Genomic DNA, 14,260 nt, shown 5'->3' with positions numbered 1-14,260 from the left:
AATGGACTGGGAATGGTCAGGAAAAGGAAATGGGCCACTGGTGCTCCCACTCAATGTACGAAACAAATCTTGCTACTATTTCACTGTGCAAGCTGGCCCAATTTGTTCCAAAGATTGCTCGAAGTCCACAGTAAAATAAATTATTGTTACTATTTAATTCTATTTATTTTATGTGTATTTTCAGTTTCCTTTCGGTTTTGGGTGAAGATGACGGAAAATATTATTTGTTGTTATCATCAGTTGGCCATTATTCACTTTTCCCTCTGCTGTATCCTAAAAATCTTGCATCTATTAAATTATTTCTGTTATTAACACATTGTGCTATGGGTTTTGTTAATATTCCAAGTTTATACGAAGATCCAAAATGTAAGAAGAACAAAAAGCGAGCATTTTTCATTTTACCTATGTTAAATTGGATAGAAATATTATATTTATACGGATTTATATTATTGTATATTTACGAAAATCTGCTACATTCCTTTTTAGGTTTTAATAAAATTTTACCATTTCTACCATTGTTGATGACCTCAGTATATTGTTCTATAGGCGTATTTTATTTTTGGCTATCATATTATTATTATTTTTTAACATTTAATCTAAGTAGAGTTCCTACATTACTTACTCCTAGAACATTGCAGTATCACCAAAAAATGAAATAATAACAATTTTAACAAATTAAAAAATTTCATGAACTAACTACCTACGTATTTGAATTATTATTTTAAAGCAAGTAGAATTTATAAATGAAATGATTAAATCGTTTTAGAAAGACTGCTTTCATGTGTTTTATTTATACACTGTATAATATATCCTTTGAAATTATTTCGTCTATTAAATAGGATTATGGTTTTGTTCCTTGGCCTTTCTCCTTAAGTACAATACTTAAGTGTCTCTCAGTAAACATGTAGTTAATTGTAATGATGTGTAAAGATGCATGTGTAAAGATGAAGTGTTTGTTTATTTATTTGAACACGCTAATCTCAGGAACTACTGGTCCGTTTTAACAAATTCTTTCAGTTCCAGATAGCTCATTTATTGAGGAAGGCTTTAGGCTATATATGTACTACGGGCGAAGCCGGGGCGGATAGCCTTTCTCAATAAATAGGCTATCTAACAATGAAAATTCTTAACACTTATTGAGGAAGGCTATATATGTACCACGAGCGAAGCCAGGGCGGACCACTAGTTGTGAATACTATTCAAAATAGCCAGTTGCACATATTTTTATCACATTTGATATATTTAATTTAGTTGTAACTAATGTGTTTTGTCTACAAAATAACTTATTTAAATTATTAACAGTGCATATTTAATCTCTAACCTGTTCTAAGCAGACCAAATATAGTATTAGATATACTAAATACTAATAGTTTAACATTATGACGTCATCAAATTAGCGACTGATATTAGCGCATTCACAGTCACGTGACTTTTCATAAGATTACTTAAAACTTTCAATTGCTTTTAATGAAATCAAAACCATCTTACAGAGATTTCCAATGGATTGTCATTAACGTAATTTATGGTAAAGAGTATACATAGTTCTAATATTGAGCATATGAATTGCCGAAGTATCGACCTAAAGAAAATTTGCCAGAACGATGCGCTAAGTAAAGAGCTATTTAATGGCATGGCAGAACGAACATGATCAAAGCGTTTCGGCGCCTTTCGCAGCCTTATGTGCAATCGACTGTATATTCGAATTCAATGAATTAACACACCTGACACACTTGTCCCTTTGCGGTATAATCCTATTTCAGTTAATGTTTTGTTTCACCTACACAAATCACTGCCGTATATTATGGATTTAAATCTAAGCGCCCCCGCCGCCGCGCTAATTCAAAACATTTTGTTGTGGATGTGAATCTGTAGGTTAACATCTATTGCATACATGGTATTGTGTAGGTACATACCATAATACTTATCAGTAGGTAAAAAAAACAGTTTCTGCTTTGTATTGTACCTAGATGTATTCTTTGCCTTTAAAGGTTTCGAGTTAGCTGCATGGATAAATTAACATAACTTTATATGCAGTGTCGTCGCAACTTACTGTGACGCCGTAAATTTTGCCAAAGTTACAAACATGGCGATGAGAATTCGAATCACAAGTTATTGCTCGCTATGAATTGCATTACGATATTTTTAAGAAAATAGGAGTTTGTTTGAACTTTGTACGGAAGGAACAAAATTAATGGAATCATAAATTTTGTGGTTATGATAAGTTGAAGATTATTAAGTTTTTTTGTATTGATATTTATTACATAACATGGAAAGATTCGTAAATGATGCAAACATAAACTTATTTAAGTTTCTCCGTGCACCATAAGGGAATTGATAAAAAGTAGTTTACCAGTTAATAAGTAGATAGGTTTTAAGGTGCTATTTATGTCATTAATAGGAAAACACAGATAAGGATGCTAATGATTGTTATGATTTTAAGTGTAGGTACATGATGTTAAATTATTAAGAATCCATTATCGGCTCTATTGAGGAAACTGTAGTTTAACTTGAGTTTCGACGTTGACATTTAGCAGTGCTACAAGTGATGTTAATAATAATATAAATAGTGGGAAAAAATCTCGAGTACAAATCGCATAAAATATTTAACTATATGGAGATATTTTAAATTAGGAGAATACATTTTTGTCGAATAAAGAGTTATATCGTAAAACATTTACAGAAATGGATTTTTTGATCCCAATGAAAACATATGTGATAGAAACTATAATATTAGTAAATGGGTTACTTCTTTCCTTTGTTATTTGTGATTTTGGATTGTTTTAGCATGTACGTTAAAGTCATATATATGTCACAAAAGTCAGATCATTAATCTTATTTTCATAATTAAACCCTTAACGTATTGGAGTTCATTTTTAAGCCTTTTTTATTATATAAACGGAAGAATTTGAAGAATTTGGACGAGTGATCTAGTTTTTATAATAAAATAGATCAACATATCCTCTCGTGCATTCAAACTGCACACAAAGTGATTACCTAGATAATGGCTGATGATGAAGATGAAGGAGGTTTCGGTGGTTTATATGAAGATGGTCATTGGGTGTGGGATGAAACTACAGAAGCCTTAGTTTTTATAAGGTATATCTGATATCAGAGGATTGATTTATGTTTTTTAGAAGCTTCTTAACAATATTCCCAAATGTTTTGTTTAAATCTTATATATAAAATTCTCGTGTCATAATGTTAGTCTCTATACTCCTCCGAAACGGCTTGACCGATTCCTCTGAAATTTGGTAAGCATATTGGGTAGGTCTGAGAATCGGCTAACATCTATTTTTCATACCACTAAACGATAAGAGTAAGGCAGAACAGCGTTTGCCGGGTGCAGCTAGTAGTATATAAAAACTTTATTTATCAACGTATTCGTGCTACTTGCTACCAAATAAACAATATTAAACAATTTTAGTGATCTCCCGCCAAAGCCAGTTGAAGCAATACATATACCTATTAAAGCGCCGACAGGTACCGTCGAATTCAGAGACGATGTAGACTTAATTGAGCAGGTATATGCTTTGTTCTATATTTCGAGGATATATTATGTAGATAAGTAAACAATTCATAACTTAGTCTACCTTGAGTTTGTTATTGTACTTTCGTTAGTTATTATTATAATTAAAAGAAGCCGAGTGTCCTGTGTTCTGTATCCGTACCTTAACTGTGTCCGTATTATTCGATTGCGATAAATCAATCAAATCATTTCATGCCTATTCCTGCCTATCATGCCTGAATTTGTTTTTTAAGGCCTTAATATTAAAAACCGTAGGTCTTTATTTCTAAATTATATTATTGCTATTAGATTCGATTTCGAAGACGCTACCAAAGAAAACTTAAACCAGGGCAACCGGACATTATTACAGTCCAGGTATGATATAAACCTATACAACGTATAATTTTAAAATCTACTAGCTGCGCCCCGCGGTTTTATCCGCGTAAGTCCGTATCCCATAGGAATAGCGGGATAAAAAGTTGCCTATATTATATGTTATTCCAGTTGTCCAGCTGTATACGTACCAAATTTCATTGCAATCGGTTCAGAAGTTTTTGCGTGAAAGAGCAACAGACGCAGACACATCCTTACAAAATTTCGCATTTATAATATTAGTAAGATAAGATAGGATGTATAGGATAGGACAGTAGGACTAGCTGCGTCCCGCGATTTATCCCGCGTAAGTCCGTATCCCGTAGGAATATCGGGATAAAAATTTGATTGATTTGAAAGATTGCCTATAATATGTTATTCCAGTTGTCCAGCTGTCTACGTACCAAATTTCAATGCAATCGGTTCTGTAGATTATGAATGAAAGAGTAACAAACACTCACACACATCCTTACAAACTTTCGCATTTATAATATTAGTAGGCTTTTTGTGTGGATAGGAGGCTTGATAGTGACAGGTAACTTTTCACCGCGGTAAAACATCTCATTCCCATATAATTAATGGAATCATAAATTATGTACATGCAAAGGCAATACCTTTGCATGTATATTGCATATCTATTGAAACTAAACTTTCTGTATAGAATACCTATGTAATCAGTAAAGACTAAATTATTTTTTGTAAAGCTTAATTAATTAATAATATTTTCCTGTGCAGGACGTTAAAGATATTGCATTATTTACTGCTCCCGTTAATATTCTAAGCCCCATGTTAATAAATATGTTGCACCTGCCTACAACGGAACGTTTCATTAGGGCGCTTGTTCTGTGTTGCCAGTATTATTTGCAGGCGAGTGGTAATGTTTAAATTATAGTGAATAAGAGTTATAAGTAGTCTATTTTATGAGGTGTAAAAACCTGTACTCATTGAAATATTTAATAAATGTAAATTAGAGCTTAGCTTAGCTTACAAGCTCACCGACTCAAAATATCAACTTTTATTACCTACTTGAATCGTGTAATCGTCTTGGAAGCATATTAAACGTTGCCTTTATTTCAAGATTGCAGACGAAATGGCAAATCGAATAATTGAATTAGAAACAAAAGTACGTACTCCGCAGTGTGAAGTTCTGGAGAGCGAGTTTCGTGACAATTTATCTGATTTGAGGTTACTCGTGGCTAAGGAATATAGCACAATGTTGATTGGTTTGTTTGTTATTGCCCATAATCGTAATTGTACTTTGTAGGTAATTCATTTGGTCATTGTTTTTGTTTAAATATGAATGCCTTGAATCCGAATTGAATTGTATACAACATCTTTATTTATAACGCTTCTAAGGTGGCGGAGACACGAAAAAATTCCATCACATGGGGCCTCAGAAGAAACGTCGATCCTTATCAGACAAAGATGCACGACTTTTCGAAACGTTGTTGCGTATGTGCGTTCAAATCGTGTGGCTGGCCCTCGGTCGCAAGGCCTTCAATCAGATAGGTACATAAATGATCGATTACTTTATCTTGCTTACTGTCTTGCTATAAATCAAGACGTACGTTTCTTTGTTTGATCATTAAATGTGATCAAATATATTATGCGATTTGTCTGAGATATGTTTGTATATATTTGTTCTATATATATTTTTTACATTTGTTTAGGTATTTATTAAAAGCCAAAAACAGTATATCGTATCAGGTAACATATTAATAGGCGGTGGTGATCGCCGACCAGCCAGATTTGTTGCCCGCTCTGACAAAAAAATCACGTATTTGCGATTGCTCTTGTTTCATTCAAATGAATGATTGGCTTTGATTCATTGTTACTATTAATTCACAGAATTGGAGGTGAATCGTATTTTTAAGTCTGAGATATTCAATGCGGTGGAGCACAACTTGAACACTGGCTATATTAATAAAATGACAAAGGAAGAGCGTGCAGTATTACTCGGACGATGTCTGCGTCACGACAAGAAGCTCAATACGCGATCGCCATTAATGAATGAAGTGTTTTGCCACCGAGAGATCGACTATCGTCTCATGGGAGCCGGCGTCATTAAATGTCACCAGTAAGATGACATGATTATTATTTGGATGTAATTATGAAAGTAAACGTAATGTAGTTAATATAGGTTATAGACGATGGATTCAAACAGTACATTATCTAATGTGCAACTGATTGATGAATCGAAAAATAAGGAGGCCCGTTTCCTTTTCCTCACCCGTCCTAGTCCATTCGTTCTTTCCAGTCGTTAATCCTTTCCTTTTCCCTTACCCCATAAAAGCGGGCAGCGCATTCATAGAGGTACCTTTGGGAATGTTTATGGGCGGTGGTGATCGCTTTCCATCAGGCGAACCACCAGCTCAGCTGCCCGCTATGACATAAAAAAAATAAAGACAAGACGATAGAGAGGATCATACTAAAAAAAATAACATATTAGAATTATTAAAATCATTTGTTATTCGATTTGTGTAAGTAGTACTACCTAGTACCTACTCAACATAAAATAGATATTATGTCCTTGTATGAGATACCTAGTTAAATAAATAACGAACAGACTATTTTGCTACTTAAATCATCGGTTTAACTTAAGAAATTACATAATTTATAATGCTATTGTAAAGACTTATTCATTATACAGAATAACGCCGCGAATTATGTACATGAAGGAGGCTGTGGCGGGTCCCGAAGAACGTCTTGTAGAACTTGGAATAGTTCTTGGTATTATTGGGATGCATCGATCAGCTTTCGATACAATGTTAAAGCCCTTGCCTACATCCACCGAAATCGGAAAATCGAAAGCTTCTGTGTTAGTACCGCATAAAATATACAACATTGTTGACCTTTTTTATTGTTATCAGATGAAATAGCCTTATGAAAGATGAAATAGAAATTTTAGTAGAGGCACTTAATACTTATATGGGAAAGGTTGACGAGATACCTAGATAAAATCGATAACGGGACTACTGGCTTACATTATATTTGTTTACACTATAAGCTGTTAATATATTTGTCTTTTAAATGAGTAAACAAAGTTTAAACGAACTTGTCGAAATAAATAATTATGTGTGAGAGAGTTAGGAGTGTATATATTTTTGAAATTGCTTATAGTATTTATAGCATATTAGAGAAGTTACCGTTCCATAATAGAGTTCATAAATTCTGCATGAAAACTGCTGCTTAAATTCAAAGCTTTTCCTCCCGTTTAATATGATGTACATTATATATATTTATTGATATGAACGAAGTAGTATCATAAATTGTGTAGATTGCCAAGTATATTGTGCAAATTGAAATTTTATGATGAAGGCTTGAGTTGTGCTATAATATATTAGCTTTTCTACATTAAAATGATAAATTGTTTGTTTTTTCTGAACTATTTGTTTTATACCATTAGATACATATTTGATAAGCATCTATGTTTAGAAATTAAAAACTTTTCAACGGATTTTAAACGCGATTTATTCATTATATTATTAAGCCGACGTTTCGAACACTTTACAGCGAGCGTGGTCACGGGGAGACAGTCTCCCCGTGACCACGCAATTTCTAAATGTATAATACTCGCGTGAAACCAAGCATCTATGTTACATGGGGATCGTCATATTGTGTTAAAGCCAATGGAATAATAATTAAAGAAGAGATATTGCGGGAGTCGAGCACGCTTCGTGCTGTTTTTGTACGTCGCCCACGCACGTGGGGTAGCCGGAGAAACACATATTATTCCTTATTCTTCCATGTCCTTTCTTTTATTTCCCTCATCAATTATTTTCATATTTCATCTTATCTTTAAAAGTTGGCAATCCATTTGCAAAGCGTAACTCCTCTGAAAATGTACATGGGCGATGGGACCGCTCCGTCAAATCAAGCGAGTGAACCATCAGGGACCCACCAGCTTCTTTGCCGACCGTGGCATAAAAACAAGTTATCATTCTGCTCAATTCGAAATACACAACATATTTTTAAATTCAAAATCTAATTTATATTTTCACTAAAATTTATCATAAGACTACTTAATTTTAGATCATCGGCAAGTTATGCCTCCAAGTCCAGTGTAAGTAGAAAAAGTCAAATAGCAACCCAGAAGGTGTACCCAGATATTGTCCTGCCACGAAAAGAATCTCGAATGTTAGTAAAAAAAAAACATTTCTAAGAATAATGATTTATCAATTATCTTAAATTCATGAATTAGTATCTATTCGAATGATGTGTGAGGTTCAGGTATTGATAAATTTTTGATAGTTAATAACAAATTTTTATTATTCATAAAATTTCTTGTACTTATAAACAATTAATTGATTATTTAAATGTTTCATCTGAGTATGATTATTTTATATAATCTACAATTATTGGTAGAAACAGACGTAGGTTAGTGATCAACTATCTATAAGTATTATTCTAATTTAGGATTTTTTTAGAATATCAGTTCCATCATCTTTTCCTGATGATCCGGAGGATATTAGGCCATGCAGTGAGACACAACGACGGCGCTGGCAAAATAGACTAATGAAGTTACTGCATCCTTATGGTCGTTAAATAATTGATTGATGATTTTTCTATGACCTTGTGAATGAAATATACCCTGTAAGGCAATTACTTGTGATTGTGAACCTTGCTTACGACAATGCTAGATGTTTGCGGACCTACTTTCGTTGAAGATAATTTAATGAAATATGACCTACTATCGACTGACGACTGATATTGAAATAGTATTAGTAATTTAAAGATTATTTCGATATCTTTGAATATTTCTATTTAATTTTTCGTAATGATGCTGCCGACAACTAAATTATCTGGTTTTTGTACTTTTTTTATTTTGATGATTATTTAGTCAAATAGTAGTACGTATACCTTTAAAATGATATTTGAAATCTTCACACCCATAAAAATGGATAATTATATCACGTGCTTATTCTGAAAGTACTGTTTCATTTTCATACTCGACTATGTTATACCATACTGACAAAAATGTGGTTGTCAATGGACAAAAATGTGCTGGTCAGGTAATAAAATTCAACTTGTTACGTACCTTATTATAAACTTTGTTATAATAAACGTAGAAACGAATTTCACGTGTGTTACTAATAATCCCATTGGAACGACTGAACCATAAAATTATATTAAAATTGATAGAAAATAAAATACCCTACTATCTCTTGTTATCAATATGAGTGAAATTGTGGTGCTTAGGTAATGAAACTATAAAAAGTTATAGGTCTAAATAGATTCTAATTGAATTGAAATCTACTATCGCCATCGAAACTAAAGGTAATTGCAATTGAAGATACCTAATAATAATTAGTTCCTATAATCCTTTTAAAAACTATCCATACCCGATGAATATTTTCAATAATGTAGATATTTTAACAAGACGTGTCTGTATCAATACAGAACTTTTGAAGAAATTTAACAACGCAACACTTATTATGTCATACTCGTGTTTCTACGAAATTATTGCCTTTTAAATGCTAACGTTTAAGTACGGACTCGGCAGTAGTTTGACATGATAAGTGGTTAGTTAATAAGACGTGAATGTTGTTATCGAAACCATGAAACACGCTACCTTTCTTACTAAAAGCACACTGGTGGTAAGATAAATGAAGACATATACCTAAAAAAAACTGTTTATAAGTTATAAGAATCTTCCATTTTCTTCTGAATTTACCTGAAATTATCAGAATGGTCTGGTTTATATAAAAAAAAATGTAATGGTTCCATTCTCTATACTTAATATGTACATTTTTATTGGTAACATTATACTTAAATTATTTATTTATAGAAAAGGAGAAACATCTAGTTGGTGAATTGTTTCACTCTAGAAGTTTCACAACAAATGGCTAGGTTATTTAATGAATGAATGACAGTTTTATTTTATTAAATGATAAGAGAAAATAATGCTCATAAAATGTTTTATTTGTACTTTTTCTGTGCAATATTTTTTGAAGCGAATTTATTTTTTCTTCGACTTGCGATATATTTTAACCACTTCAAACGCTGTTTATTGTTGCATACAAGTTGAGCTTTTCCTTGTGTAGGAAACGAGTCGTAAATATATTGCCTGCCAATAGATAACTAAAATTTTACAACAGTTACCTACTAGATGAACATTATTTTGAAGTATTTCGATTATATAGCATTACTTTACATAGCATCATAAAGAGAACTAAATTTTTCATCGACATAAATCTATAAGTAGTAAATATTTAAATTTTCAGATTACATTTAATCATAATTATTCCGAAGTTTACACACACATATTTTTATATTATCCTTTGGTCCTAATGGAGTATATAGAGGAGGTACTTATATAAGAAATCATCCACACTAAATACGTTTAAAGATTATAAAGTTGGAAATGTATGAAGGTACTGCAAACCATTCGCAAATGCTTTCCAAGCTTATGCACGTAGAGAGAAAATTACTGTCGGTGTTTCCATATTGTGTGCGTCAAAGTACCTTGTTATTCATCGCGTAATAGTTCCAGTATGACGGATGTAATCGGCAAACCAGTTGTTTTGAAAGACATTTATAATGAATATTTATAAGATTTTATATTTATGTACAATTTATCTAATATTTTATAGGGTGTCCCAAAGATGATGTACAGATCATCATCGACGCAGCTAGAGACCATGAGTAATTAATATGTATGAACAGCTCGTATGGGTCAAGTGATATTAAATATATAAGATATTATATGATATAAGAGGTAGTAAGGAAGAAAATATATGAAATGAATGGACAATGATATAAATGGGTGTTTATAAATGTTATAAATGGGTGTTTTAAATATGTTGTAGGCATTAAAGAGAACTTTCAACGAAAATTGGTTCAAACAAATACGGTTGACAGCTTACGAGATAGCACTTCTTCAAAAACATATAACATAATTTTGTAATTCATACAAACACTATTTAAAACAAACTTATGTTGGTAGGCTAATTGTTTAACTTTACTTATTAATAATATGTATCGTTTTGTCTGCTGTTATTTAATGATAATGCCCGTAGCATTTCACATGCGAGACAGACTCGCACTTGGCCGGTTTTATTAAAATTTATGACTTACGGTGATTCAGTCTTCTCAGGAATATATAAATCTGGAATAAGTTTTTCTGGAACAGCTGATACTGTACTTTTTCTAGAATTTCGAGATGTCCTAAAATATAAGTAATAACAAAATCTCTCAAAATCGTCTCATATGTTATCTATTATGCTATTTGATGGGAAATTCTTCTTAAACCTGGTTATATCTAAGTGTCTCACAATAAGTGTATAATCTATGGTCTCACCTATGTGTAGTGGTCCTGGAAGTACTAAAAGATGCGCTTGCATTGGTTGGAGCAGCTTTAATTTCATGTAACATTATATCAAAGCGTGATCGAAAAATACCCATAATACCTAGGGATAGATTTAACTTGGGAAATTTCGTCTCAGGTGCACATAGAAATGTTTCCAAGATCATAAGTCGTTGACTTAATCTGAAATTACGAATATTTTAAAAGAATGTAGTGCTATCTACATTATAATGGAAAATAGCCTTGGTACGAAAAGATGAATGATTTAAAACTGTCAATTTACAAAGGCTTCCATGCAAATGCAGTCCCACTTTCAATCAGAACAATGAAATTCGATTAAATTCCACTGACACGGCGCGCGACGTCAAACCATTTAAGTAATTATGAGTTATTAAAATCAGACATGTGAATTGTGATGAATTATGTACCCTGAATATTTTACAACACCGAGTCCCAAGTGACGAAAGTCCATATGACGATTGCAAAAAACTTCGTTAATTAATGGCGATGCAGTGTTTAATTTTTGTCCTTGATTCAAGCAGTGTCCAAGAAGCACACGTCGCTCTCTAGGAATTATGTTATTGAAGTAATTTGATTTCAACTTATGCTCTGCCGTATTGAATATCTCTGATTTGAATATTCGGTTGACCTCTAGCTCTAAATTTTAATATATTTCATGATTAAATAGTATAACAAAATCCAATTTCAATAGATTTGTATCTTAATTTGTACCTATATAATTATAGCATTTTCTACCGAGTGCTATCCATACAATTTGTATCGATATACGTAGCAAAGTTTCATATAAAATAGAGTCCTTTTTTGATAATGACTGTCTTTTATCCACACCCATATGATGAAATGGTGCCAGGGCATCCTTTCCTGAAAAATGTGTTCAATTTTAACAACAGATTTTAAGTCATTGTGACATCTTCTAGAATTTAGACTATAAAAATTTGCGTCTACCTAAAATAATGATGCAATATTCTTTAGCGACAAGAAGTCGTAAATCTTCCAGATCTTCCTGGTATTTCAATTCGATTTGATCACTATTCTCGGTTCGTATTTTCGTTTCTAATTCTAACGTGCGATAATTCATTTCATCTGTGATCTAGTTAAGTTAGTAAATAAAATTGACATATGATCGCCTGTTAACCATTTAAATTGAATAAGAAAAATCAAAGGTAAATTCTATATCTAATAATACGATGTTTCACCTGTAAGAAGTACTGAATGTATAATATTAAAGCCCGCAGGAAACGTTCTGTGGTAGACAAGTGTAACAAGTTTATCAACGCAGGAGACAGTATCGATGTTGGTGCGGTGAATAACACGACGTCTTTCAAGTCCTTTCAAACGAATGAATGCGATTAAAGCCTATTAATTATTTTGTATATCAAATTTTTATATTATCATATAACAGTACTTGAAGCGTTACAACGTCATCATCTTCGGGTTTTCTTTGCATGTATTTTCGAAATCGTTGCTGTAAATGTTATATATTGCTATTCGTAATGTTATTTGTTATTATATGGTATAAATGTTATTTTCTTTATCTTTATGTATATGATATATTTATCATTAATCACCTACTACGTACCTGTTCTATTAAATCAACATCATCTTTAAACTCCACATTGGTTAAAGCAGTTGATGGTAATTCGTAGTCGTCTGCTATCATTACTGGCATATCGCTACAAATTGTGTTTGAATTAGAGTTCGCAATGTAAAAAAAAATCCTTAGAACTACAAGTCAGAACTATAGAACCTGAAGTAACCTAATAAATTGCAATTTTTCTGCTTCATCGTTCCAAATCCAGTGTCCATTTTCATATAAACTTTCAAAAGCATCCTCGTCTTCCTCTTCAAACATATTCGAGCAAATATTATTTCTTATAAATAAATATAAATATATGCATATAAAATAATAAAATATAAATATGTGTGTATAAAAATAATGTAAAAATAATAAAAAAATGCTATTGACAATAGTCAATAGAATTATTGTCAATAAAGTGACGTGAGAAAAACCAATGATAAACCAGTATATTGACCACATTGACTATAAAATCGATATTAGGTACATACAATAGATTGTATAATATAAATTTTAATATGGGTAATATTTATTTATAGATATCAAATATTAAAAAGTTAATAAGTACAAAATGTATAAAATTTTGTTTTTTAATCAACCTATTGGATTTTTATGCGTCATGAAATCAAAGTATAATTTTTATATGCTACTATCTTTCCCGCCCGCGCCTTCGCCCGCATTGTGGAAGGAGCTTTCCCGACGTAGCTCTGTTCCCGTGGAATTTCCGGGATAAAAAATTTAGAATAGAAACTATTCTATGTCATTTCTCGGGTACCTCGGTACCAAATTTCAACAAAATCGGTTCAGCCGTTCTTGAGTTATAAATAGTGTTGTTAGTTACACTACCACTTTCTCTCATATATATAGATACTTAAGACTTTTATTTATTGATATGTGGATATGTTATGTAAATAATGTTATGAATTCTCATTAGAGTAATTTTTAATAAGATTAATGGTTTGGAAATGTACAATTCAACTGTAGGTTTGTATAAAATATTATTGCTTGCGTGGCGATCATATTTAAAAAAATAAAATAAACATAAACGTAGAAAACGGTGCAATAATTTTGTTTTAATTATTTCTATAATAATCTTACAAATGTTATCTATAATTATTAATCCGAGGGTTCTTTGAAAGGGCTTGGTGGACCGTGAGCGGTGTCCGTTCATCCGTCGATGAGTTCGTAACGAGTTCATCCGTCGCCGATCTGTTGGAAACTCGGGCAAGGACGTAAACATTATGTTCCCTGTTAATCTGCTCATATTTTTTTACATATTCTTACCCTTATTTGTGGGGAAGTTTTTAATCAATAATGGACACGCAAGGATTTTTAGCACATTGAAAAGGAGACTCCATTTACTGTTATTAACAGTATTGTGTCGCACCTTATCATTTATTATAAATTTGTTTTGAAAAGTTGGGGCATGGGTATGCTAACACATGAGGAAGATGTTGGTAAAAATTAAGAGATGTTAATT

General features: G+C 32.1%; 3 protein-coding genes across 7 annotated transcripts in view; 2 read left to right on the top strand and 1 right to left on the bottom strand.

Annotated features, from left to right (window-relative positions):
* The window catches only part of LOC119833248 (probable dolichyl pyrophosphate Glc1Man9GlcNAc2 alpha-1,3-glucosyltransferase), a 2,847-nt gene extending 2,071 nt beyond the window's left edge, over positions 1 to 776 (top strand). For all 5 annotated transcript variants that reach the window (XM_038357201.1, XM_038357200.1, XM_038357199.1 and 2 more), the window contains exon 8: positions 185 to 776. In XM_038357201.1, coding sequence (XP_038213129.1) covers positions 185 to 659 — 475 coding nt within the window. In that variant the 3' untranslated portion in view covers positions 660 to 776. The remainder of the gene's footprint in view (positions 1 to 184) is intronic.
* A 2,225-nt stretch (positions 777 to 3,001) lies between these two features.
* LOC119833371 (protein phosphatase 1 regulatory subunit 36-like) lies at positions 3,002 to 8,422 on the top strand. Its single transcript, XM_038357357.1, has 10 exons — positions 3,002 to 3,096; positions 3,425 to 3,521; positions 3,815 to 3,880; positions 4,613 to 4,744; positions 4,956 to 5,100; positions 5,234 to 5,386; positions 5,726 to 5,954; positions 6,528 to 6,695; positions 7,910 to 8,014; positions 8,305 to 8,422. Exons 1-10 carry the CDS (start codon positions 3,002 to 3,004, stop codon positions 8,420 to 8,422), a joined length of 1,308 nt encoding a protein of 435 aa, XP_038213285.1.
* A 2,528-nt stretch (positions 8,423 to 10,950) lies between these two features.
* LOC119833370 lies at positions 10,951 to 13,056 on the bottom strand. The gene is made up of 9 exons (XM_038357356.1): positions 12,962 to 13,056; positions 12,784 to 12,877; positions 12,610 to 12,669; positions 12,401 to 12,532; positions 12,150 to 12,294; positions 11,916 to 12,065; positions 11,612 to 11,840; positions 11,178 to 11,366; positions 10,951 to 11,044 (listed from the first exon to the last, which is right to left on the bottom strand). The coding sequence occupies exons 1-9, from the start codon at positions 13,054 to 13,056 to the stop codon at positions 10,951 to 10,953; spliced, it is 1,188 nt and encodes a 395-aa protein (XP_038213284.1).
* Between the last annotated feature and the right edge of the window lie 1,204 nt (positions 13,057 to 14,260).

This window comes from Zerene cesonia, chromosome 17 (assembly GCF_012273895.1).
Source record: "Zerene cesonia ecotype Mississippi chromosome 17, Zerene_cesonia_1.1, whole genome shotgun sequence".
NCBI lineage: Eukaryota > Metazoa > Arthropoda > Insecta > Lepidoptera > Pieridae > Zerene > Zerene cesonia.
Note: the sequence above shows the minus strand (reverse complement) of the source record. Positions and strands in the feature narration are given on the sequence as shown.

Bases quoted from the DNA above. Each gene is read 5' to 3' on its own strand.
- LOC119833371 (XM_038357357.1), top strand. From the start codon at position 3,002: ATGGCTGATGATGAAGATGAAGGAGGTTTCGGTGGTTTATATGAAGAT. The intron at 5,101-5,233 runs GTTTGTTTGTTA...AACGCTTCTAAG, and splicing joins ATATAGCACAATGTTGATTG to GTGGCGGAGACACGAAAAAA. The intron at 6,696-7,909 runs GTTAGTACCGCA...ACTTAATTTTAG, and splicing joins GGAAAATCGAAAGCTTCTGT to ATCATCGGCAAGTTATGCCT.
- LOC119833370 (XM_038357356.1), bottom strand. From the start codon at position 13,056: ATGTTTGAAGAGGAAGACGAGGATGCTTTTGAAAGTTTATATGAAAAT. The intron at 12,878-12,961 runs GTTACTTCAGGT...CACAATTTGTAG, and splicing joins GAAAAATTGCAATTTATTAG to CGATATGCCAGTAATGATAG. The intron at 12,295-12,400 runs GTGAAACATCGT...TAACTTAACTAG, and splicing joins ACATTCAGTACTTCTTACAG to ATCACAGATGAAATGAATTA.